We start from the raw sequence: 27,494 nt of genomic DNA on the forward strand, positions 1-27,494 counted from the left end.
TCCTTGACGCCGGAAGATCTCCCATCACTTGAGGAGCCGATTTCAAACTCAACTTGAAGCACTTCAAGCATTTCTTAAGTTGTTTTCTAACAACTGATCTACCATCAACAAACCAGAATTTTTGTCTTATTAAAGACAACGTTTGCTGCGGTCCAGCATGGATATAAGTTGTGTGATAGTAATCTATGACCTTCTCTGTAAAGCTGTGATTTTTCGGTAACAGCATGGGATGCTTTTGATCGTACGATAAGGATTGATGTTTGGAAAGTCTGCCTCCTACACGAAGAATGCCGTCAGAGTCAAGAAACACATTTAGAGGAAGCAATTTACTATTACGCGGTAATGGCATTCCTTTAGTTAGCAATTTTCTCTCGGACGTGAACTCATTTTCTTGAATTGTTCGCACCACACAAAGCACTGAGTTATGAAGTTCTTTGGATGTCAAACAACCAGAGATTTTGGTACGACGGGAACAGCTATTGTTCAAATATCTCAAAACCCATGCACAAACACGTATCAATTTTGTAAACGAAGATATTTTTGCCACGAATTCAGGAACAGATTTTAATTTAGATGCGCACGTAATGATTTTTTGCTTCTCTTCTACAGCACATTCAGGAAGAGAATATGTCTCTGTAACGTCTAATGGTATGAAACTACTCATAGGTTGACTTAACCAGTTTGGACCTCGTAACCACATGTCATTGCTGATTAATTGAGACGGAAGTAAACCTCTGGTTCCTAGATCCGATGGATTTTCAGTTCCACGGACGTGAAACCACTTGACTGATGGGATGGTTGTCTGAATTTTAGACACTCTGTTTGCAACAAATGCTTGCCATTTATATGGTTCAGTTGCAAGCCATGCGAGAGTTATTTTGGAATCAGTCCATGCTACAGTATTCTGAACTGGAACTTGATATTTTTCAAAACAGCAGCTAACAAATCAGCTAGCAACAATGCTGAGCACAGTTCCAAACGAGGCAGAGACTGAGTTTTCAAGGGTGCAACTCTTGTTTTCGCAGTAAGCAAAGACACACGAAAATCCGAGTTCGGTAATAAACATCTCACATAAATTGCTGCACAGTACGCTTTTTCTGAAGCATCACAAAATGCGTGCAACTCTATATCTGCATGCGAAGAAGTTAGAACTAATCTTGGAATTTTCATTTGTTCAAGGAGATGCAGTTCTTCACAAAATGATATCCAATTCCTATTTAATTCTTCGGGAATGATTTGATCCCAAGAAAGCTTATACTTCCACAATTCTTGAAGTAACACTTTCATAAACACTACACAAGGGGAAAGCAATCCCAAAGGATCAAATACACGGGAAATCTCAGACAGTATTTCCCTCTTGGAGTATTCTAGCTTTTGTTTCACAGACTCAATGCTAAAACTAAAATAATCAGCTTTTGGACACCACTGGATACCAAGAACCTTAACTTCAGTTTCTAAGTTTGCAGCCTCTTCTTCATCTAGGAATTCTTTAATCACGTTGGTGTTATTAGATTTCCACTTACGAAGATTAAATCCTCCCTTTGCCATCATAGTCTTTAACTGCTTCACAAGCTCAGATGCTTCTTCTTCCGATGACGCACCACTTAAAAGGTCATCAACGTAAAAATGATTCAATGTAGCGTTTGAAGCAAGGGGATAGCTATCCTTCTCGTCTAAGGCAAGCTGATGTATTGTTCTCGTGGAGAGAAATGGCGCACTTGCAGTTCCATACGTTACCGTGAGCAATCTGTATTCTTTTACCGGTTCTTCTAAATTACTTCTCCACAAAATTCTCTGCCAATCTACGTCTTCAGGATGTACCCTTATTTGTCGAAACATTTTCTCCACATCGGCACAGACTGCAACTGGAAATGTTCTGAATCGAAGTAGAATGGGATACAATTCCAACTGCAAGCGTGGGCCCACCATCAATAGATCATTTAGGGAGTATCCTGATGATGATTTGGACGATGCATCAAACACCACCCTCAATTTCGTTGTTGTACTAGACTCTCTCAAAACTGGAAAATGAGGAATGTAATATGCTTCACTCTTTGCATAATCAGTTTCGGGAACTGGTTCCATGTGTTTCAGTTCAAGATATTCCTTCATAAAATCCTGGTACTGTTTATATTTTGCCGGGTTTGAGCTTAAGGAACGTTCAACTGCATTCAACCTGCGTAAAGCATGCTGTCTAGATTCACCTAATTCTGTTGGAGAGGTGTGGAAAGGCAATTTTACTATGTATTTTCCATCTTCAGCCCTAGAATGAGTATTTTTGAAATGTTCCTCACAAGCCTTCTCAGCACTTGATAGAAAACTAACAGATGGCACCGAGTCCAACTCCCAAAACTTAGAAATAAGTTCATTAGTATCAATATCTATATTATTTAACACAAGTGGAACATTATCCCTAAATAAATTGACAGATCCTGAAATGATCCAGCCAAAAGAAGAACGAACTGCTGAGGGATAACCATCACCTCCGTTGCTAATTTCACCTTTTAACACTTGAAGGAAAATATCTATACCAAGCAAAATGTCAATTCGAGCTGACTTATGAAAAGAGGGGTCTGCGAGTACTAGATCCTTGAAGGCTTCTTGAATTCTAACATCAATTGATGTGTGCGGTAGATTTCCCACAATTTTATTCATTACAAATGCTGAACTTTTAAGCTTTGGCTTAGAATCGAAATGCGGAGAAAACTCCAAGTCTACAAGACCATTAGTACGAGCGGCAGTAGCGCCAAGGCATGACACCGCTATGTTTGCCTTTTTTCTACCTAATCCAAGTCGATTAACACAATCTTCAGTAATAAAATTAGCTTGACTACCAGGGTCTAATAAGGCACGACATAACTGAAACCTCCCAGAAGAATCTAAAGCCTTGATAAGAACTGTACATAGCAATACTTCTTTATTTTCACCTCTAGATACTCTTTCTTCCACTTGAAGAGAAGTAGTACCTGTGTAGATGCTAGGAAGTTCACCGGAAAGCCTAGCGTTATTTTTACTTTCATCAGAATTGCACATTTTTCCTGGAGTAAAAGATTCAGCTTCAATAGAGAGGGTACTAGAGATTTGTTTATTGTCCGAATTCACTGCACTCATACCTTTATCACCCATATCAATATGCAGTATAGAATTATGCGATTTTCCGCACTCTTTGCATTTTTGAGGACATTTACAGAATTTTAACAGGTGAGAGGAAGAAAGACAACAAAAACACAGATTATTAAACTTGACAAAATTAATTCTTTTCTGAACAGGCACATTTTTAAATTTAAAACATTTCACCAATGCATGATTACCTTTACAAAATGTACAATCTACTTTTGCTTCAGTCAACAAAGATGTGAATTTGCAATTAGAATTTTTCTTTTCGTTAAAAGAATTTTTACTGTTCTGTAAAGTACGAGCTTGTACACGAAGAAATGAGAATAATTGCTCCAAGGTACCTAATTCATCTTTTTTTAATTCCCGTTCCCACCAACTTCTCGTATTTTTGTCCAATTTTTCAACTAATGCGTAAACAACCATAACTTCAGCAAATTCTTCAATTTTATGACCTATAACAGCCAAAGAGCTCACAAATTCATTAGCTGAATCAATTAAATTAAGAATTGCCTGAGGCGATTCATTAATTCTTTGTAAATTAAACAATTTTCTAATAAGTGCATTTACTAGTTCTCGCTTATCAGAAAACCTATCTTCAAGTAGTTGCCAAGCAACCGAATAGTTTGCATTTGAAATCGGCATAGAATTTATAATTCTTAACGCTTCATCTTTACAACTAGCCTTCAAATATTGCAATTTCATTGCATCTGAAATGCTTTTATTTTCATGAACACTAGTCGTGAATAAATCCTTAAAAGTTAGCCACTCTTCAATTTTCCCCGAAAAAATGGGAAGAGAAAGAACAGGTAATTTAACTTGTGCGAAATTGTCGCCATTTTCTTGTAGAACAAGTTTTTCGGTTTTCACACTCACACTATCTTTTGCGCGATTAATTTTTAAAGCAAGGTCGTCAATTATATCTTGCAGTAAATAATTTTCATTCATAAATTCCTCGATTTCAGTTTCCTTACACATTCCATAAATTGCATCAAAAATGGAATTTATCTCTACCGATAATTGATTTGTCTTGGTTTCAAATAACTTGAGTTCCACCAAATCGGCTTTTTCAACAGAATTCTCTACTTTTTCATTATGGCGATTTAATGCCGCCTTGGCGACAAATAATTTTATTTTCAATTCATTCATAGTTTGACAAAATAAAGTGAACAATAATTCTAAATGACTCACCGGCTAATTACTCAAAGCTCCGGTCTCTGGAGGACCATTTCTATGTTACGTTCTGGTTCGAAATGAATATACTTGCAAAACACAATGTGGACTGTATAAAAGTTAAACCAACACACTTTATTAGTCGGAGCCACTACTCCTAATTAACTTCTAATTATACATATGAAGCCACTACTTCAAAATAAACAACGCATGAAGCCACTACTTCATTAGATGCAACAACACTTTTGCAATAAGAAAGAAGAAAGAACACAACAATTATCAAAAACTGTTGCCATAGAAAACAATTAAAAAATTAAACTTTTCACGAGGTAACATTTTCTGGAGGAAGTACCAAACACTCAGGATTACCTTGAAACTTTTTTCAGTGCGATCAGCTTGTAAGGGGGATTCAACAATAATCGTCGGATAATTTCGAAGTGTGAAAAAAAAGATTATTCATTCATACGGAAATTAAAGAGTCCAGTTCTTCAAATTGCGCTGATTTTGACAACCTTCAAATGCTAAGATTAAATTTGAAGCGTAACAAAAATGCTTTGAAAGAAAGCCTTTTCTTCCGATTCCTTTGACGACGATTTGGAAAATTCAGAAATCATCTCAATTAACATAACGCAGTATATTAATGATGTTTCTGACTACGCTGGATTTTTTTTCCGGCAAGTGCACTCTGTTGTGAACTGCAACGACTGCAGTCTTAACTACAACAAATCAAAAATAGACCTAATAAAATTTAAGAAATTTGTTACACATTCAAGTATGATAACTTATTGCAAGATTGCAGCCATTGAAATATGTACATTTGTGAAGAACAACTGAGCGAGAATGTGAAAAAGTTTTGGGAGTATATAATGTTACTCATGAGACCACAAAAGTTATGCGAAAAATTTAGAATTCCGTTTTTCTAAGTTTAAATAAGCATATGTTGGAAACAGAAGCAGCAGATTTTCTCGTTAAAAAGTTTATAAAATTAATCGTTACTAAATATTTAAGCGTTAGAATGCATCGCGCAGTCAATTCAAACAATGAAAATAATTCACAAAGACAATAAGTAGGAAAGTGACAAAATTAATATTGTTAAGGGACAATAATCACTAGTTTTCTTCACCCTGGAGTTTAAATTGTCAAAATTATCATAGTCTGTGGGGCGAAAAAAAAGAAGAAAAAAAAGATGGGGAGGGGGCGGAAGTCAAATGACCATTCATGTAGTTTATAATTGCAAATAATTTATTTTCTGAGTACTTAAAAAAAAAACACCGAAGTTGCTTAAAAATTAGGAACAAACCAAAGTTATTGGTTTGGCTAATATAGTGTTGGTGCGAAACGCATGCGAATATTAGAATATTATTCAATTGAGTTGATATTCGATACTATTTACATTTGTATTTCTAATTGGTTTATGTTTTTAGATCGGGTTTTATGTTAAATTGTTGCACTGGCTTCAAAAGTTGTGGGAAAAAGCACGCATTGAAACTATTTATCTGTATTGAAAAATTTGATTGAAATAAAAGAAAATTTATAAGGTCAATTTTTGTTTAAGATTTTTGAAGACGTCTTTTTCTACTCAGTATTTAAAGCACTTGAAAAAAAGTTCAAATAGCTTGTGCGCCTGCTTCAAAAGTCATGATGGGAAAATATCTAATGGACCATTCCATAAAAAAGCTGTCATTTTGTCCCGCATTTCATTAAAAAGTAATAACTTAAAAAGGTAACAAAGAACATTTTTTGCAAAAGTACAACAAATACATTTGCGATTTCTTAATAAAAAAAATTGTTACATTTTTTAATTATTATTTTTAGTGAAAAATATGAGGTGTTACGTGACAGAGTGTTCCGTTTTTCTTTAATAATGGGTATAATGCTTTAATTTAACCCATGCTTAAAGGGGGGTTTAACCCATGCTTAAAGCATTTAACCCATGGGTTAAGTGCTTTGATTTCCCTTAATTGTGCAAATGATCGCGGCGCAAAGTGATTCTCTTCGATAAGGGAAACAGTTTCTTGTGAGGGGAGTCCCTTGATCACGTGATGTCCAACGGGGGATGTTGACGCGCGCTCTGAGGAGAAAAGTAGGGAGAAGGCACATCTATTCTATTTTAAGATCTATGGTTGAAACCCTCCTGAAAGAGATGAAGGAGAATGATGTAATCGAACCTTCATCCAGTCCTTGGGTCTCTCCCATCGTCTTGGTCCGAAAGAAAGATGGCTCCACCAGATTTTGTGTCGATTACCGACGGCTGAATGAAATCACCAAAAAAGACAGTTACCCTCTTCCACGGATAGACGACACCTTGGACACTCTTTCCGGACACAAGTGGTTTTCGACCCTGGACTTGAAGAGCGGCTACTGGCAGGTTGAGATACACCCTGATGACCGAGAAAAGACAGCGTTCACAACTGGACAAGGCTTATGGCAGTTAAAAGTGATGCCCTTCGGCCTCTGCAATGCACCAGCTACGTTCGAGCGTCTTATGGAGACAGTGTTAAGAGGACTTTCCTACGAATCCTGTCTGGTCTACTTAGACGATATCATCATCGTGGGACGCAGTTTCGAAGAACATCTGGCAAATCTTAGGAAGGTGCTGCAAAAGCTTAAGGAAGCCAATCTGAAGTTAAGCCCGTCCAAATGTAATTTGTTCCGCCCGGAAGTGAACTACCTTGGTCACATCATCTCTTCTGAAGGTGTACAAAGCGATCCAGAAAAGGTATCTGCGGTCAAGAGTTGGAGTCGTCCCGAAAACATCCATCAGCTGCGAAGTTTCCTGGGGCTCTGCACGTACTACAGGAAGTTTGTAAAGGGTTTTTCCAACATTGCACGACCTTTGCATAAGCTGACGGAGAGCAAGCAAAAGTTTGAATGGTCCAAGGAATGCGAAGATGCATTTCTACGACTGAAGGAGGCTTTAACATCAACGCCTATCCTCGCATATCCTCAGCCTGAAAAATCCTTCATCCTGGACACTGATGCGAGCAACGAGGGCATTGGAACTGTTTTATCCCAAGAAATTGACGGCAATGAACATGTCATCGCTTACTGGAGCAAATGCTTATCAAAGTCGGAGTGAAATTACTGCGTCACCAGAAAGGAGTTACTGGCCATAGTGAAAGCTGTAGAACACTTCCATCATTACCTCTACGGCCGAAAGCTTCTGCTTCGGACAGATCAGGCCTCATTAACTTGGCTTTTGAACTTCAAAAATCAGGAAGGCCAGATAGCCAGATGGATACAGCGGCTCCAGGAATATGACATGGAGATCAAGCATCGAAAAGGGTTATCTCACGGGAATGCTGACGCTTTATCAAGGAGACCCTGTCCTGAGAACTGCCACTATTGTTCCCGAATCGAGAAACAGTATGGAACGACTAGCCCTACCGCCTATCAGGTGACTGACTCCAATATCATCAGAACCTGATCCATGGAGTGACGACCAAGTTCGAAAAAATCAACTTGAAGACCCCGACATAAAACCAATTTTGGAGTTCATGGAAAGTGACAGTCGGCGACCTAGATGGCAGGACGTTTCCATCTTCAGTCCTGCAACAAAAAGATACTGGGCTTTATGGAACTCGCTTCATTTACGGAACGACGTGCTACACCGAAAATGGGAATCTGACGACGGCAAAACATCTAGGTGGCAGTTACTACTTCCCCGATCAAGGATTTCAGATGTTCTGAAAGAAATACATAGTAGTGCGACTGGAGGACATTTTGGTGTCTTGAAAACCCTCAATAAAGTTCGGGAGCGCTTCTTCTGGAGCAAGGCGAAGGATGACGTGGAGAAGTGGTGCCATTCTTGTGACGCCTGTGCTGCTCGTAAAGGACCGAAGAAGAGAAGCACAGGGAAGCTACATCTGTACAACGTTGGAGCTCCTTTCGAACGAATTGGGATCGACATCCTGGGTCCTCTACCAAAAACTGCTGATGGGAACAAATACATTCTTGTTTCCATCGACTACTCCACCAAATGGCCGGAAGCATATCCCATTCCTGATCAAGAGGCTACCACCGTAGCAGAGACTCTAGTCCAACATTGGATCTCGAGATATGGAACACCTTTGCAGATTCATTCCGATCAAGGGAGGAATTTCATCTCTGCTGTGTTTAAGGGCCTATGTCAAATTCTTGGAATTGAGAAAACTAGGACAACACCACTACACCCACAATCGGACGGCATGGTGGAGAGATTTAACCGCACAATCCTGAATAATCTCTCACTTATGGTATCCAGAAATCAACAGGATTGGGACAAGAAGCTACCTTTGTTCCTGCTGGCCTACCGCAGTGCTGTCCACGAGACTACCGGATTTGCCCCATCTCAGATGCTCTTCGGACGAGAGCTTCGGCTACCTTGTGATCTCGTCTTCGGTCGTCCTCCGGATGCGCCTTCATCGCCTGAGGAGTACATCCAGGATCTCCAGGCCCGGTTGGAAGACGTTCATAACTTCGCACGAGAGCGAATCAACATCGCGGCGGAGAAGATGAAGACCAGATACGACACAAGGTCTACTGGACATGAATTCAACGAAGACGACAAGGTTTGGTTATGGAATCCCATCCGACGGAAAGGTCTTTCACCCAAATTGCAGTCGCATTGGGATGGACCCTACAAAGTCGTTAACCGACTAAATGACGTCGTAGTGAGGATCCAAAAATCACCTAATGCAAAACCTAGGGTTGTACATTATGATCGGTTAGCCCCATACTATGGCCATAGTTCATGAGTATTACGTAAACAACCATGGTTGATAACATAAAAGTTGTAGATAATTTTTGCTTTTAATGTTTAGTAATATTTCTTGTTATTATTGTGTTTTCTGTATCTGTTAGTTATTAATTAATGTGTATATTTGTAAACTTGTGATAGAAGTCTGGCACCCTTTCTGGGGATTGTACTGCCCGGGACGTGCAGTCCTTAGGAAGGGGGCAATGTTACAAATTCTGTAAATAGTAATTATTGTAGTAACGTAACCTGTAAATAGTTTCCCGTAATGAATATACAACCCCTTAACATATGGCTAAAGTATACGCCCCCCTATTTCCTTTTTGTTCATTGATAAAATTGGATAACGGTCTACTATTTTCCAGAAGCGTGTGGAACAGTTGAGAGATTTCTTTCGATGTTTATAAAGGCGTCCCACGTGATAAACAGGGGAATTTCGATTGAGATTTCGAACGGAGAACGTATTTGCTCTGTTTATTGCGAGGCATTTCGCTGTGTTGTTTTCGTATTTGGAAGTAAATACGTGTGTAAACGTTGAGTTTACGGTGTTGTGTGATAATTGCTTAATTGCTGATGAATAATTTAGCAGTTGTTGACGCTCTTTCCTGTACATAGTGTAAATAAATTTCCTGTATTTTTTTTTATCAAGAACTGTGTCTTCATTTCAAGAAAGTGGAAGTCGCACCGAATCCGTTACAATACATTTACATATGTATGTATGTATATATGTAAAGGCGCGTGGTATAAGCGTGTATGTGTATGAGCGTGCGTGCGTGTAGGACATGGATGCCCAGTAGCGTACGTACCTAGGGGGTCTAGCGCCCCTGGCGAACTTAAGAAATTGCGCCCCCCCCCACACACAGATCGTCGTCCCGATGGGATGTCACCAGAGGTCACTGTGACCTCCCAATTTTTGAGGACGTTTGACTACTTGATTCCACATATTAGGAGACAACATTGAAAGTTTTATACTATTTTTAAATTGTGTTCAATGATGCCTAATTTTCCTTCGCAGTAGATGTTATGCATGTGTATGTGTGCATACTTGAATTTTATCATTCGGTAAAATTGGGATTTCATTCAGCATATTCAGAATTCTCTCCTTCCAAAAAATTTTAGTTCTCCCTCCACCATTTCACATCAATTCAATAAAACCAATAATATTTGCAATTCATTGTAAATATAAATAATGAGCGTTCTTGAACCAAATGAAAATATAAAAAAAGTCAGTTCCGTTTATAACAATATATTTATTGTTATTTTTCTTAAACAGCTTCAACTTTTAGCAGAATTTGTTTCCAACCATCAGGAAAATGTACAACAAACATAATTTACACTTACTAAAAGAAAACAAAAACATTAATTTTTGTTTAAATGAAGATCAAAGCATTTGAAAAATGATATTACAAGGGCAAATCAAAAAGTATTTGCGCTTATTTTTTACTTCCTTTTTCAAAAAAGGAAAGATTGTATTCGCGAAATAATTTTCACTCACAAATCGACCTTAATTTCCATTTTACTCACCCCCGAATGACTACTGAGTTTTTTTTTTTTTTTTTTTGACTCGACCACACGTAGATAAGTGCCTAAGAACGTATAGACACGCGAAATATCCATAATGACGATTCCCGAGTTAATTACAACGAATTTTCTCGTGACGTCTGTATGTACGTATATATGTATGTGCGTATGTATGTATGTGCGTATGTACGTACGTGCGTATGTATGTCGCATAACTCAAGAACGGCAAGTCTTAGAAAGTTGAAATTTGGACTCCTAGTGGGGTCTAGTTGTGCGCCTCTCTTTTTGGTTGCATTCGGGTGTTTTTAAAAGGGTCTTTTGCCTCTTCTTGGGGAGGGGGGGGGGGGATCATTGTTAAATTTGATGCAAACTCAAGTGGTGGTATAATTTGGCGGACACTTGGCGATACATCGCCAGTCTTTTGGTCGCCAAGGTTTGTCGCCAACTTGGCGACAAATTTGGCGGTTTTTTTTTTTTTTTTTTTTTTTTTTTTTTTTTTTTTTTAATGACTGTTTCAATTTGGCCACTGTTGGTGAAATTCAGAGAGTAAACTATTGAATTGCATTAAAATTGCCAGTAATGGGGAAATGACATTAAATTGGAGTAAAAGGAAGTCATGTGATGCACACATCAACTCGTTTTAAAATGTGTTTTACCAGAGGCGGATACAGAAATAATTTTTAGAGGGGGATCAAGAAATTGAAAAGCTCCCCCGCCCCCATTTTAAATTTTTTCACAGCGATGTTTTCATGATTTTGTTTTAAATGGTTTTTCTTTCTTTTCTTTTTTCAGAATCCCTTAAAGTCAATTAATCTACTTTAAAGCACATAAATACTATGCACTTTTCCACCTTGAAAGTGGACGTAAAAAATCTTTAACATTTCAAGTCACTTAAACACAAAAGGCTCTAGAATTTCACCGAGATGCAGTAAAATGAGTTGATTTAATTAGGAACAATTTCATAACGATTATGACACGAGGACAAGGTTATTAAATAAACTCATACCTCATTTGAGTTTTTTTAAACGAATTTATATTTTAACTATAAAATATTGTTAAATTATAGCTTTGTAACAAATAGGTTTTATTGAAGAATTCAATTTTTTTTTAGCTTACTTTCCCGTAAAAATTTGACAAGATGTTCCATCCAGAATTAATCTAGCCTACTTTCCCGTGTACCAACCACGGTTTTCTAGCACCAGATCATAACTCTCTTAGTTAGCTAACATGTAAATTATGTCAACATTCTTTTCAACAGTTAAAGCTGATTTCTAAAAACAAAATATGCCTCTCTCATAAAAATACATCACAATAATAATAAACTATTTGATGATATTGTTACAAATTCTGTAAATAGTAATTATGTTTATGATTAATTTGTTGTAATCTGGGTAAATTTGGCGATTATTCCTGTCATCTAATTAACTGTCATCTAAACTTAACCGTCATCTGAAATTATCGTAGTAACTTAACCTGTAAATAGTTTCTTGTTATGCATATACAATCCCCCCTCACATTCGAATGAAGTATATGGTCCCCCCCATTTCCGTTCCCCCGTGAATGAATAAATAGAAAATATGAGAAATTGGTAGAACGTTGTAGGATTTTCTAAATATTTCTTTGCTGGTATAAAACGAAGGGCGTCTTGTGAATGAAAGAGTCAGTCAGTTTGCTTTCTAACTGTTTAGTCTCGTTTTTCACTGATGTCTGTGAATGCATTAGCGTTTGCGCTGTGATTTTCGAATTGCTGTTCTTTTCACGTATGTTGGATTTAAATGCGTGGTGTACTGGGTAATGTACAGTGTTTAACGATATTCGATTAATTGCTGGATGTTTGCAATTTTTACCTGCTCTATTATTAATATTTGTAAATAAATCTCCTGTGTTTTCTCAAGAACTATGTCGTCATTTGGAAGAAAAATTGAAGTTGCACCGGATTCTTAACAATATAGAATTTATATCGAATTCCGTTTCTCAAATTGTTAGATTTCATTTTTTCAGTAAATTTTAACTGTTAACGTTCTTTCCTGTTAGAATCACTTTAATTTTTAATATATTTCTTAATTATTAAGCGTACAATTTCAGGAGAGGCTAGACGGAGAATGAATGCATCGTTAATTTCTCAGCTCTGCGGCTATGGGGGTGTTTCTTTCATTCAAAAGTACTATTTTTTGTCACTGAAATTGATAGAATATGCAAAGAGAAAAATAACGGCGAGGTAAAAATTTTTCAGTTACACTTTTATTTTCAGAACGTTTCATTTTGAATTAATTATTTTTTAATGTCAGATTTCTAAAACAAAATGTTTCATCGTGTGACGTCACAAGTAAGACAGCCATCTTGAATCGGAGAGCGTAGTTGTCTTTTCTGACAGGATATCGTCTGTATCGCATATTTTTCACTGCGAGGAAGTTTACTTGCGATGTCATCAGTGAAAATGAACACAGCGACTGGACGTCATTTAAGATTTTTTTAAAGAGAGAAAATGAGTCAAAACTTAGAAAAAAAAAAAAAAAACTCACCCCATGTTTTCGACTATGCTCTTTTAGAAAAAAATATTTTTGAAAAATGGGAAACAACAACCCAACTGGAAATTAAGGTCTATGCTCAAACTAAGGAATTTCTTGCATTAAATATATTAAACAAATTAATTTAGAGTCTCCTACAGTTTCATTTTGTCTGCTTTAACATTATTAATGTTTATTTTAGAATTTTTGAGTAATTTACCATTACGTGGAACACAAGGCGCGTTTTAAAAATTTTCACAAACTATTTAGGTACTTCAAACAAATACAAAATATGAAAAGGTAAACTGAAATTTGTCGTAAAATTACAACTTTAAGAAACACAGGGAAGAGTGAACAACTGGCTGCAATTCTTGATTAAAAAACTTTTACTTTGTCAGAAACGGAATTTAAGTTTTATTATCGCGCTATAAACTTTTTTGTTCTTAGATGTTTTTATGATGCACTAAGCCGCCTTTCATGTGCTTATTCATTCTTTTTCTTTTACTCTTATAGGAAAATAGGCTAAAAAAAGAAGTCAAAGGCGTGAGAGAAGGCTTAATGCATCGTAAAAATATCGCATAAAACAAAAGGAAGTCAATAATATATGAAATAATAAAAAAAATTTGAAAAATGAGAAATTAGAAAGTAGCGTTTTGAGTTGAGGAAAATGAGGGTCTGTCAGTTCGTCTGTCTGTTAGTCTGTCTGTTTGTCTACCCCCCCCCCCAAAAAAAAAAAGAAGTAGTACCGTTTCGAACAAACTTTTTTTTTTAAATCAAAAGATCCAGGCGAGAACACCTCATTCCCAAATTTCACCTCTTGAACAACTTTTCGTTCCATCTTGAACAGTTTAAAAAGAAAAAAAAAATGCTTATGGTAAATTAAAGGCATTGATGGATCCCGAACTTAAAAGCAGATTTGTTTCAAACAAACATTGTTGGGAAGAGCTCTTGATGAAAAACACGTATAGAATTCTATTGATTTGGCTATTTTAAGGGTTTTTTTTTTTTAAGAAACACTCAAAACTTTTCAACATTAGTGCCGAGAGGAGATTTCCAAAGCTTTGTGCACAGCTTTATATCTATAGTGTTAGAAGCAACAACATGAAGAATTTTTTTTAAACCAAAATTTTAGAAAATTGTGTAGAATCTGGCTCTACCTTTACTTTCAACTCTTCCTTACCAACCATTATCTGCCGCCTTATCGCAAACAAAGGAGTTTCCTCTCGGTTCCGAAGAATTTATCAGCTGCGGCGATGAAAATCTGGAATAATGTGACACCTGACGGCTGAAAACTGTTATTGATTTTTCTGAAAATGGAGGACATTAACCCCATCCACATCAAATAGACATTCGTCCGATAGTAACCTGCTTCACAAATATAGATAAAAGTAAGAGATCTCTTTATTTTATCAATTCTTTTGCAATCTTCAATATGAGGTTATATGACAGATTTTGTGAACCGGGGCAATTATATACAAAAACAAATATAAGTTTTTATCCCATGTTTTATTTACAAACGCATATATATACTAGTGGGCTTCTCCCCCTGATCGCTAACGCTCGACACCTCCCGGAACTGTTGACTCTTTGTGCTCACTCACTCGTCACTAAAGTTTTTAGTCTAGCCCCAATGATCCTTCTCAATTCTTTAATACAGGACTTACAATATTTCCTTATATCCTCATATAAATAATAGCCGATGAGGAAGTAACCCGCGTGTTTAAGAAACTCGCACCACGGCATGATAATTTGATAATATGTTTTGGTAATATTTAACATGCAGGGAAATGTTTTATTTAGGCAAGACCGGAACTGGATCCGGTCATTTAACTGCTTTACTAGTAAAGCTCATTTTAAGAGAATGAAGAAACGTAAAAATGATCAACAATGACCGTTATCTACTGGAGTTATGGGTTAATCACAGAGTAAAGAAATTTACATAGGCCCCGTCTATGTTAAAAAGTAGATGAAATTGAATAAGGAATTATGGGATACATTGGTGCGATGATGGACATGGTATGATAGGATAACATATTGACCATGTTACGATAACATGGTCGTTTCGTGAGAATGGATCATTTAGCAAGAAGCTAAGGACCTTGAGGTACAGCGGTGCAACTTACGGCTTCAATTTCTTAGTATAACGGAGTCTCTCTATATCTAATTTCTTTACTCTATGGGATTAATTCATTGGAGTTACGGTTAAAACTTAAAACTACCAAAATATCACCAAACAGGCAATGGCTGCGTTCAAATGTAGAAGCAAATTTTCACCCGTCATACCATGACGGGTGACTTTCTAGTACAGTAAAACCTGTAAAGTTGACCACCCTTGTAAGTTGGCCACCTCTCTAAGTTGACCACTATTTTCAGGCACAGAATTAGATCTATACCATGTAATTCAACCTCTATAAGTTGACCACCTGTTTAAGTCGACTATGAAAATACTGCACCGCAAGTGGTCAACTTACACAAGTTTCACTGTATATATATATATAATAGCCAACGATCGAGTAACGCCCGTGACGTCATCAACAATGAAGCTCGCACCACGGCATGATAATTTGATAATGTGTTTTGGTAATGTTTAACATGCAGGGAAACGCAGTGGCGGCTCCTGGGCCGTGCAGTCCGTGTGGACACACGGGGCCCCGCGCTGACTTGTATTTAAAAACTTTTTCCAACTTTTTTTTATCTCTTTATAGAGAGAGTTTGACCCAATTGAAGGCTCTCTTGAACGTGGGACCCGGCCTCATCATAAGTGCAAAACAAGAACGAACAAGGTTCGTCGAGAGCGGGCAGGCCTTTTTCACCCATGCACTAATACAGCTCCAATGTGCACCCCCGCTCTCCAAGGGTCAGGTCCCAAGTCTCTGGCTATACTGCTGTGTGCAGGTAAACGGCAGTAACAGCAGATTTTTCGATTTTCATTTTTTTTTGCATTTTTGAAATCTTTATTACTATAGTTTTATGGTACAAACATTTTTATTTGGCTGCCGCAGAAAAAAAAAGCATTTTTTTTAATCAGTGGTAATTAGCAGTAACTGCTTTTTTAGCAACATTTTGCGGGAAATCGGCAGTATGTACATACTGCTCTTTACCTGCCCACGGAAGAACGAAAACTTTCTCCCGTGGTCTGGTAAACGGCAGTAACTACTTTTGTCGCTGCATTTTGCAGGTAATTGACAGAATGCACTTACTGTTCTTTACCTGCACATGGAAGAACGAAAACTTTCTCCCGTGGGCAGGCAAACGGCAGTAACTGCAAATTTTTTTATTTTCATGAAATTTTTTGCCCATGATCGTTCTACCGTGGGAGGGTAAATGACAGTAACTGCAATTTTTTTCCATTTTCTTTTCTTTTTTTTTTTTATTCTTTTCTTTCTTTCTTTTTTTTTTTTTTTTTTTGGAATTTTTCAAATCTATGCTTCTTCAGTTTTACGGTGCAAACATGTTTATTTGGTTAGCGCTAAATAAAAGCATTTTTTTATCACTTGTGATCAGCAGTAACTGATATTATCGCTACATTATGCAGGTAATCAGCAGTATGTACTTACTGCTCTATACCTGCCCATAACCATTGTCTGGAGAATGGAACATAAATGAATCGCCGCCAAAACTTGAACCAAGACACATAAACGGTTTTCGCGATTTCTTTTTAGCTCAACTAAGAGCAAGCAGTAACGCCCCGATGGGAGGTCATTGTGTGACCTCTCAAAAATTTCCTTGATTTCGTTAATTTAGAGAAAATATTGCATTTTTTAAAATGATTCCTAGTCGCTTCTCATTAGATGTAGGTATGCGTGCCAGGTCGTATTTTATCTTTCGGCAAAATTTGGGAATTACCGTCTCTCGTCCTTGAGCGAAAGAGGTACTTAAAAGGAGGAGATACTTGGGGAAAAATAATCATACTTTATTTCAAATAAAGTCGAAGAAAACGTTTTGTAATTTCACAGCCCTCAAACATTTTAAAAAAAAATCTTTGATTCTTCATATCCGTGTTCTAAAAACAATAAAACAAAATTATTTTTTGCTAGTGTACAGTTATAGAAGATAACATACGAGTAAACACAAGTAATGCTTGGCAGACGATAAATAAACGTGTACCAACAGAACGATTCTGTTCCATTTGTTTTGTTCTGTCGCAGACGATATTTTTCTCAATTTTTTATGTATCCTAAGCTGCTGCACTTTTAGTAGTTCGATGAGAGCCATTATTAACACACGAAGCATTTCTTCGCCTAAATTTTCATGGATATTTATTGCTTTATTGCAAAGTGCGGAACATTAAGCGATTTGTCGTAGTTTTAAAAATGCTTAAAGAATCTTCCAGTTGCCAGTTTCCACCTGAGCTACGGGCCTCGATTTACTAAATTGTTACGTTCCTTTTATTATTTTATAACTGATATCGAACCCAAAACACTATATTTCTATTTTTATTTGAACGTGATTACTTGAAAATGTTAGGCAACAAAACCGTTTGCCGACAGTTGCTATTAGTTAATTAAAAAAGCAAGCAAACTGAGGGACGGCTACAGAAAGTTCGGTAAGCACTCAAGCTAGCTGATTGCTATAATGGCAGTTATTTTCTCATTAGTAGCTTTTTATACATGTTTTGTTGCCTAAAATTTCAATTGGTAGTCAGTTTTTAAAAAATGCAAGGAGAGTCAGTGAAAATGAAAGAAAAAAAGAAGCCCGGAGTCGGAGTCGGCATGTTTTCTAACGACTCCGACTCTTTTACCTTAAAATCAGTTCGACTCCGACTCCACAGTCCTGATTTGAACGACACTGTTCATTTGCATATAACGAAAAAAAGAAACAACAAATACATCGGTAGCTCAGCCGGAGTACCGGACAACTTAATTTAAAAAAAAAAAAGATTCACCTAAATACTAGGGAACTTCCAAAATTATTTCACAGTACCGATGAGAAGAGATAAAAAAAAACTGCAACACCTTTTTTAAGGGGGGAAACCAGATTAGGAGGCAGAAATTTTAGTGTTTTTCGTGAATTCTTTCAACAGGGAAGGAATAACCAGAATTTGTTCAAACCTGAAGGATATTGTACTCATATTTTAAAGTGCACTTTTTAATTTTTTCAAGTCATTTCAGTCAGAAATTGAGGCGTTAGAAGCTGATGTACTTGGATAATCGCCGTCAAAGCTTGTTGCTAGTGTGCATTCCTGAAGTCACAATTTTTATCTGTAACGCTAGTCAACACCAAAAATGCATCCGGCTCAAATAGCTTTTCGCGAAGTAATTTGCCTCGCTAAACACGAAAATCACCATAAAAAATTGAGATTAGCTCTAGTTTTCAAGAAACAGGGCCAACTAGGATAATGAATTCTCACTCCTCGATTCGACTCACTGTCCTCTAAACTTCGACACTATGTTGGGATAGAAAATCTCGCTGCATAAAAACCGAAATAGACTACAAGCAATTTAAATTCTGGGAGCAGAAATGCCCAAAATCAGCCAAATTTGGAGTTCTAGGTAGATCTACCCATTTCTGATTCCACCCATGCTGATTCCGCTGCTGCTATAATGAATAATACCTTAGAGGGAAATTCCCAAGATATATTGAACATAGGGTTAAGGAATAGTATGTTACAAGTAGAGGGTGGGTCGTTCATGAACGAACGGGTGATAAAGAACGAATCCTTAAAATGAACGGATCCGTTCGTTCACTTAAAAAATGAACGACCGTTCTTTTGAACGATGAGTAGTTTGGAACATTGTGTTGATGCACTTGCGAGAAAATCGAATTAAAAAATATATACATTCGTCTTCAAATTTTTATCTCTCAATCAATCTCAAATTTCCTTTTTCTCAGTGCAGTACAATATATTCATTTCGAACCTTTTTACTTTCTACTCTTTATTCATGAGTTTTCTTTGATCTTTGCAGTTCATTTGATTTTCCAATGAATCCATTAGTAATGTTTTGTAAAACTTGTTTGGGCTACTAACATTGGACATTCCACTCCCTGTCCCACGCAACTGTAAAAATCCTTCTCAAGCTTTCTGTCGCCAAAATTATCTCTAAAAATACCTTTTATTACTTTGCTGGTGATCTGGTTTTGTCTTCTATAGCATCCCTATCAACACCATCTATATTGATTTGGTTTCATTTTTTACTTGCTTTGCGATTTCCAAGTCGCTTATTTTACATTCAATATCTAGAGATTTAAAACAGGACTATTGCTGCCTAATTTTTTTTAGAGATTTAAAACAGGACTATTGCTGCCTAATTTTTTTCCCCATTTTAGGGGGAAAACCAGTTTAGACGGATCAAAAAATCCATTTTCTTATGTCATAAAATGTTGGTAGTCAAGAATATTTTGCCAAACTTTGAAGCCAAAGTTCCATTTAGTTCCAATGCTATGAGCACTTAAAAAGCTGCAAAGATTCGAAAATGTTTACAGAAGTTTTTTTCACTCGCATTTCTCTCGAAACGACTTTTTTTCAACTGGTGTGCATCCTAGCACAAAATGTTATAGGCCAATCGTTCTGAATTTTTTGTGAATATTCTTTATTCAATTACACTCTATATGAACCTGATTCTCTGATCTTTAATAATAATAAAGCTGAAAGTCTGTCCGGATCTCTCTCTCTGTCCGGATCTCTGTGACGCGCATTGCGCCTAGACCGTTCGGCCGATTTTCATGAAATTTGGCACAAAAGTAGTTTGTAGCATGGGAGTGTGCACCTTAAAGCGATTTTTCAAAAATTTGATTTTGTTCTTTTTTTATACCAATTTTAAGAAAAATTTTCCGAGCAAATTATCACAACGTGGAATAGTAAATTACGAAATCATCATAATTTGGTACCATAACATGGGCGAGCTATTTACTATAGCCAATTGGCGAGAAATTCATCATCCATTATTTGTTAATATACAGGCGAACCAAATGACCTTTTAATTTTCTACTACGGGCAAAGCCGTGCGGGTGCCACTAGTTTAAAATACTTTCTTAATGTGAAAATGGTGAACAAGAATGGTAGAAAAACGTGAATTTTATGATCCAACACCTCAAAACATGAAATATTTTATTTTTTAAACCAGAATTAGGTTCATATTCTGAGGAAATATGTTGTTAACGATTTAAAAAAAAAATTGTAATGGTTACACTAGTCAACAAAAAATAACTTTTTCTCTGCATCCTGGTTTTAAATAGTAAATTCCTACTAGTTTTGGATCGAGAAAGACAAATATGTTATTGGATTTTCTTTATTAAGCTCTTGTTTTCAAGATACATAAAACCCCAATGGAGAAAGATGCACAGCAACCACACATTGATTTAAAAGCAAAGCTAAAAAGGGAAAAAAATCCTGTACAATAAATGTTATTAAATAGGTCCTGTTTCATTAAACAATGTTTATTTTTGGGAAAGCAGTGGTTGCTTATTGCTGGAAACGCTTTATTTTCGATTGCTTTTTGTACGTCAAAGAAGAATCATCTCTTGTAGTAGTTCAGCAGCATTTGGTGAGCATTAACTCAGTCAAATGACCCTGATATCTACGTTCCGTTGTAAAGATATCTTGGCGAAACCTGTCCTCATGCTCACTTCTGATAACTTTAGTTTTTAAACAAAAGATCCGGAAGAAATGAACAAAATATAGTTTCAGAAACACATCATTCATGAATAGTCACAGAACTTCCGCAGGGATTGTTTGACCAACTGTTTTTAGTTCATTTCTTGTCTGCTGCTTAGAATTACTTGTAATATACTATTAAAGGCTGCATGGGATTTTTTTTTTCTCCCCTCGCAATGTTTTTTTTTTTTTTTTTTCAAAAACACTGATTTTTATAATTGCGCGTATTTGAAGGGCCGTCAAAAATTTTTCTCCTTAACCTTATGTTCAATATATCTTGGGAATTTCCCTCTAAGGTATTGGAAAATTGTCTTTGTTCATAGCTTTCATGAAGTTCTTCATTATTCCCAGCGGAATCAGCATGGGTGGAATGAGAAATGGGTAGATCTACCTAGAACTCCAAATTTGGCTGATTTTGGGCATTTCTGTTCCCAGAATTTAAATTGCTTGTAGTCTATTTCGGTTTTCATGCAGCGAGATTTTCTATCCCAACCTAGTGTCGAAGTTTAGAGGACAGTGAGTCGAATGGAGGGTGTTTCTATCTGCCAGGAAAAAAAGAGCATTAGTGAGAATTCATTATCCTAGTTGGCCCTGTTTCTTGAAAACTAGAGTTAATCTCAATGTTTTATGGTGATTTTCGTGTTTAGCGAGGCAAATTACTTTGGAAAAAGCTATTTGAAGAGATGCATTTTTGGTGTTGACTTGTGTTACAGATAAAAATTGTGGCTTCAGGAATGCACACTAGCAACAAGCTTTGATGGCGACTATCCATGTACATCAGCTTCTAATTCCTCCATTTCTGGCTGAAATGACTTGAAAAAATTAAAAAGTGTACTTCAAAATATGAATATAATATCCTTCAGGTTTGAACAAATTCTGGTTATTCATTCCCTGTTCAAGAAAAACACTAAAATTTCTGCCCCCTAAACTGGTTCCCGCTCTTAAAAAAGGTGTTGCGGTTTTTTTTTTTTTCTGTTTTCATCGGTACTGTGAAATAATTTTGAAGTTCCCTAGTATTTAGGCGAGTTTTTTTTTTTAATTAAGTTATCCGGAACTCCGGCTGAGCTACCGCACTTGTCTCTAAATTAAACCTATTGTTATTAGTAAGCCTGGATTTATCTATAAGCTACATAAGTTATAGCTTAGAGACCCAGCTTTGTTGGTGGCCTCCAGCCCCCGAAAAACTACACCATTCGTTTCTAAAAAAGTGAAAATTTTGAAGAAAAAAAACTCTTTCATTTTAAGTGATCGAAAACCTTTAACATTTGGAAAATATTGTAACAAATCTTGAATCTTAAAATTTCTAACGGATATGAGGGGAAGGGGGGAGGGGAGACTAAACTGTGCCGAGCTGCCGAGTTCAGCTCCTTGCGGCATCAAAAATATATAAATCATAGTTCTCACGTTTCTGCAACACATAACTTGAGATATTTTTTTGTGATTCACATGTTTCGTATCTTGCTAATTATTTGATTCCAAACCCAGTGTTTTGGGTGTTCTTCTGCTATTGCTTGCTTTTATCTTACTTCCACTTTATACTGTTAATCTGTTTAGCACAAGAAAATAATATTGCTCTACCTCTATCTTTTTTCTTTTTTCACACTACTTGTATTCGAAAGAATATTGCTGTAAGGAGAAATCTACAGTATTTGAAAAAAAAATAATAAAAAATTTAAAACAGAAGTTTCTTGCAAGTTTGGAAAAATTCGGTAAAACGATGCAACCGAGTATTAAAATGTTAGACTGAAAGTGCCAATGGAATGCTTTAAATAAGTTTAATTGTTCTACAGTCTTTGAAAAAAAAATTAAATAAGTCTTTGAGTCTATTTACAAAGTGCTTCAATTGTATTTCGTATCTAGTGTAAACTATAAATTGTTTGAATGACAGGGATGTTACTCTCTCGTTCTATCTTATAAATCTCCACACCGTTTCTTTTAAGAGTCTAATGCATTTTTTACTAGAGATCATTTTGTTTGTCTTTGGGTTTGAGAGATGATCAAAAATCAACTTTACCAAAAGACGATGTAGCAAGTGACGATGCGTTGTCTTTTCTCATATCTCTGTCGATCAATGTCGACAATTTGTCGAACCGAAGAAAAGTTCTTATTTTGCATTTTCTTCATTTGCAAAAGAGTGTGAAACTTATAAAAAATTTTGGTTTGCCTATTTTTTTCCTGATATTTTGTAATTTGAATAATGTTTTATAAGGTCTCAAAACGCTGAATTTTATATCTATTTTTGACATTTTTCCCGTGGGGGGGGAAATCCTCGGACCTCCTTCAGCTAAGGATATTCTATATTTGCATTTAAGATGGTCCTTGCATGATACTACCCTCTATCCAAGGTCAGTAATAAAATGTATACTTGTGGGGGATTATATCGTGAATTTGTAGTTTAGAAACGCCATTTTAGGCGTTTTTTACTGATGTTAGGGGAAAAAAGGTACAGGGGTCTCAGCCGAAATTTCTAAAAATTGAATCTTTAAAAACGTAATTATATGCCATATTTGTTGACTTTAGGGTCAGACTATCCCCGATTGATTCTTTTTTCTTTCTTTCTTTCTTTCTTTTTTTTTTTTTTTTTTTTTTTTGAAAAAGTCTAAATCGATTCCTTTTATCCTTTGCAAGTTCTCGAAATTGAAATTTCAAAAACAGAATGTTAGACAAATTTTGAAGATTTTACGGAAAGGAGGTTCTAGGAACTCTTCCCGGGAAAAATTTTGAAAATTATGCTTCTAAAAACTTAAGCAATATTTTAGATTCAGGAGCTATTCCCCAAAACTTTTTGTTAGTGTAGTTTAAAAACCTAATTGTTTATGATATAAAAGAAAGGCGGTATGGGGAACCTTACGCGAATATTTTCTGAAATTCAAGCCTTAAAAACGCGATTGTAAGGCCATATTTTGTAATATTAGGCTCAGTAATTCTTTAAAGTAGAGCTCCAAAAGCGCAATTTTAAGCAGTTTTCAATGTTTTTGAGTATTTGTGGGCTTTCAGCTGGAAATATCGCGAAATTGAAGATCTGTAAACGATATTTCAGTTATTCCTTAATGCTTTTGGTGTGTGTGGGGGGGGGGGGGAGGGGAGTTCGGAGGAGCAGCATTTTGAATATTTTCTTATTTTTAGACAAATTAGGAAAAACGAAAAGAAATAGGACGGGGGTGGTGGGAATAGTGCTAGCTGATCAATAAGCTGTTATTATTGAATATGTTTAATTTAAAGATTTCTTTTTAAAGCAAATTTCACTCTTTTTTTTTTTTTTCAAAAAATAAAATAAATGAAACGTGATGTAGAAACTTGAAGAAAGACGGATAATTGTAACAATTTCAAATATTTCCCAGCGTCGGAAAAATCGACGATCAGGCACTGCTCAATTGTACAATCATTTTGTAAAATGCCCCAACAGAATTCTCCAATCGGGCCCCGCATTTGCTAAGGCTGGCTCTGTGCAGAATCCTCTTCACGCACTATTTTGATTACTTTTGCGTCTGTTGTATTTAATATGAGCTTCAATTGAAAGCATGGAAATTTCTTAAAACTTCTGAGAATTTTGCGAGGCCCTATCTGCGTGAGGCCATCGGCAGTCGCCGACGTCACCTAGCGCCGCCACTGCCTAGGTGTCTTTTAAACAAAACTTTACTGCAAAGCTGATCGAGTCTTTTTTCGGAAAAAAAAAGCGCGGTGTTTTTAATATATATTTTTTTTTTCAAATCGCGCGGAGGAGTGGCACTTTGCATTTATGTCCGGGATGACAAAACCGTCCTGCCGTCTGTCGTAGTTATAGAAATAGAGACAACTTATGTTTTGACCCACTAAAGCCCGCATAATTTCGCAGGCACAAGGAGCAATGAATTATAATTTATTATCTAAATTTAAAAAATTCCGCTTGTGCAAATCCAACATTCTGAATTTAGCATCGATTGATAATTAGCCCAGAAACTTCTCAAAAGGAATACATTACAGAGGGGGCGCACTCAAGGTCAAGATATATCGATGCCACCAAGACAGGTTCATGTTAAAAAAGATTCCATTTTTTGTCTTCGAATTCTCTTTTAGCCTCGTTGCAAGAAATGGGAAAGCAAGAAAGGGGGATAAAAATAGGAAAAAAAATGAGTCCTTCGAATTCTAAAAATCCTTTCTGCAAATTCCAGTATGCAAAGCTATTGAAGGGGAGCATTGTGCCCGCGCAAGGGCGAGAGGAGAGAGCCACCTTACGTTTCGAACATCTGCTCTTCGTTTCCCACGCTTCTAGCGTTCGAGGGAGACTGCGAGGGGTTGCCAGCATTGAACTGCCAGTGGTCCGGGGATGGGATGACGCACTGCCCGCGCCAAAAGAAGACCCGGTAAGATTCAAAATAGCAACAAACCAGCAGAATGTAAACAAACCAGGAAAAATATAAATTTTTTGTAATCGGTACTCGCAAAAACAGATAAAGCGCAATATCATTTACACTCTTGAATGGAGAATTCTGTGTAGCAACCAGGGCTGCGGAGTCGGAAGGAAAATGGCCGACACGGACCCCGACTCCGATTCCTGGATTTTGAAACGCCCGACTCCGACTCCGACTCGGGATTTTTAAAAAAAATTTTAAATTGTATTTTTTCAACTCCTTCTCTCCCTTCAGGGGGAAAGGAGAAAACCTCTAAACAGAGATGGAACAAACGTTAGAAATACAATTTAAAAATCAAATTTTCCAATAATTACGAGTTAAAAAGTGAGATGACTTAAAAATCCCTTTTAAAAAATTTGAAAAGGATTATCTGGAATTTGCCCCCCATTTAATGTTTAACAAACAGATATTGATCAAACCGTGTGCTTTCAATTTTTGAAAGCTGTAACTTGAGGGAAAAATGCTTTTTTTTCTAAATCCAAGTTCTTGAGAAGGGGTGCTTTGCCCCGGGTGACACCCATCTGGTAGATGACACCCAAAGTTAATTTTAGAGTTTATAAAAAATATAAGTATTTTAATTCTGAAAATTTTCGCGAATATATTTTAAATTATATTTTATCAATAAAATTTCAACGAAAATAAGGCACATATACGTCAGGAGCTAATTTTACACAAAATGCGGCGGTATACAAATTTGTACGAATAGCTTTCACTATACCTATATTTCTTCTTCGCTAAATTTTTAATTTAAATTTTATTGGTTGCTTTAGAATTAACCTTAATATGAAGATTTTAAGATTAACTGTAATTATTGAGTGTTGTAATCAAGAAATCATTTTCACTTAATTAGTTCCATACTTTTTGGTGAGAACCAAGCTTATAGAAATAGTCTCAATAAAGAAAAAAACATTAGATTATTTCATCAAATCTTTTGGATTCGTGCTTTCGGGCCAGTATTTCTTTGAATTTGCCGATCACTCTTAAACGTTTCAACCTTAGCTACGGGCCTCGACTTACTAATTTGTTACGTTTCTTTTACTATTTTACAACTGAGATCGAACAAAACACTATATTTCTAATTTTATTTGAAAGTGATTATTTGAAAATGTTAGGTAACAAAACCATTTGCTGACAGTTGCTATTAGTTAAGTTAAAAAGAAAGCAAACTAGGGGACGGCTACAGAAAGCTCGGGAAGCCCTCAAGCTAGCTGATTGCCATAATGGCAGTTATTTTCTCATTAGTATCTTTTTTATACATGTAATCGAACCAGTCGATAGTCAGTTTTTAAAAAATGCAAGGAGAGTCAGTGAAAAGGAAAGAAGAAAAGAAGCCCGGAGTCGGAGTCGGCATGTTTTCTAACGACTTCGACTCCTTTACCCCATAATCAGTCCGACTCCGACTCTTTGACTCCGGCTCCACAGCCCTAGTAGCAACATTTCACCAACGCAAATGTTGATGATGCCATAGAAAAATATGACGCAACGAGACAGAACGTTACACGAATCAGAAACTATGCGTAATTGACGGGAGAAGCTTTTTTTTTTTACCAGGGCACAGATTATATCCATTTTTAAAAAACATCAAAATATGTATCCTATGCGCATTAAAAAAAATCTATAATAATACTATATTTGCATAAAATTTAATAATATTATATTTACGTAGAGAAAAGTTATCACATTTGAATAAAAATGATTAACCTTTACATTATGTCATTTTGTTACAGGCAATACATGTAGTATATTGTATACTATTAAAAAAAATCCCTCAGAAAATGGTTTGCAAACTAAGTTTTTTTTACTGCGATAAAACCATAACATTTTTCTAAAAGTTTCCTCCAGTTACACACCTCCTACTATGAGTATCATTTCTAAAGATGAAATAGCCTTTCAACTTTTGCCAATGTCCATTGAAAAGCATTTTTAGTATTTAACATTGTCTCGTGCAGACTTTTTCATTTTCTTTTTTCAATTAAACTACATTTGTTAATTCTTTTTCCTGTTCGGAAATCGAAGACTAACGGAACTGGCTGTATTTATTTCAATGAACTGGCTTTCCACGGGTGGCCCGATTTAACGTTTTTTGTGAAAAACAAAACATATTTCTTTAATTTTCTTAGACTTAAAAAAATTCTCATAAAAATTCAAAAGGTGACACACGTAACAATGTGCGTTTATTTTGAAAACTCGCCGTTTTAAAGCATTTATATGCACTAACGCTAAAAGAAGCAAAAATATGAAATTGAATATGTATATTTGCATGTAATTCTCTCGGGTTGTAAAGGGTGTATCAAAATTAACGCAAAATTTGAATTTGCCCGCCATTTTTGCAATAAATTGTGGGCAATCTTGAAAAAAGAACAATTTGGCAGCTGAGGGTCTAGGGTTATTACAAATGGAGCGTTTTCGATTCTATAATGCGTTTTCATTATCGAACAATTATTTGAAAAATAATGAAA

At 36.2% G+C, this 27,494-nt stretch overlaps 1 protein-coding gene across 1 annotated transcript; it reads right to left on the reverse strand.

The window, feature by feature from the left end:
* Positions 1–894: 894 nt before the first annotated feature.
* Positions 895–3,126, reverse strand: LOC129227529 (uncharacterized). The gene has a single exon (XM_054862140.1). The coding sequence runs from the start codon at positions 3,124–3,126 to the stop codon at positions 895–897; it is 2,232 nt and encodes a 743-aa protein (XP_054718115.1).
* Positions 3,127–27,494: the final 24,368 nt, after the last annotated feature.

The sequence above is a fragment of the Uloborus diversus genome, chromosome 1, assembly GCF_026930045.1.
Source record: "Uloborus diversus isolate 005 chromosome 1, Udiv.v.3.1, whole genome shotgun sequence".
In the NCBI taxonomy this organism is placed as follows: Eukaryota; Metazoa; Arthropoda; class Arachnida; order Araneae; family Uloboridae; genus Uloborus; species Uloborus diversus.

Coding starts and splice junctions, on each gene's coding strand:
- LOC129227529 (XM_054862140.1), bottom strand. CDS start 3,126: ATGGGTGATAAAGGTATGAGTGCAGTGAATTCGGACAATAAACAAATC.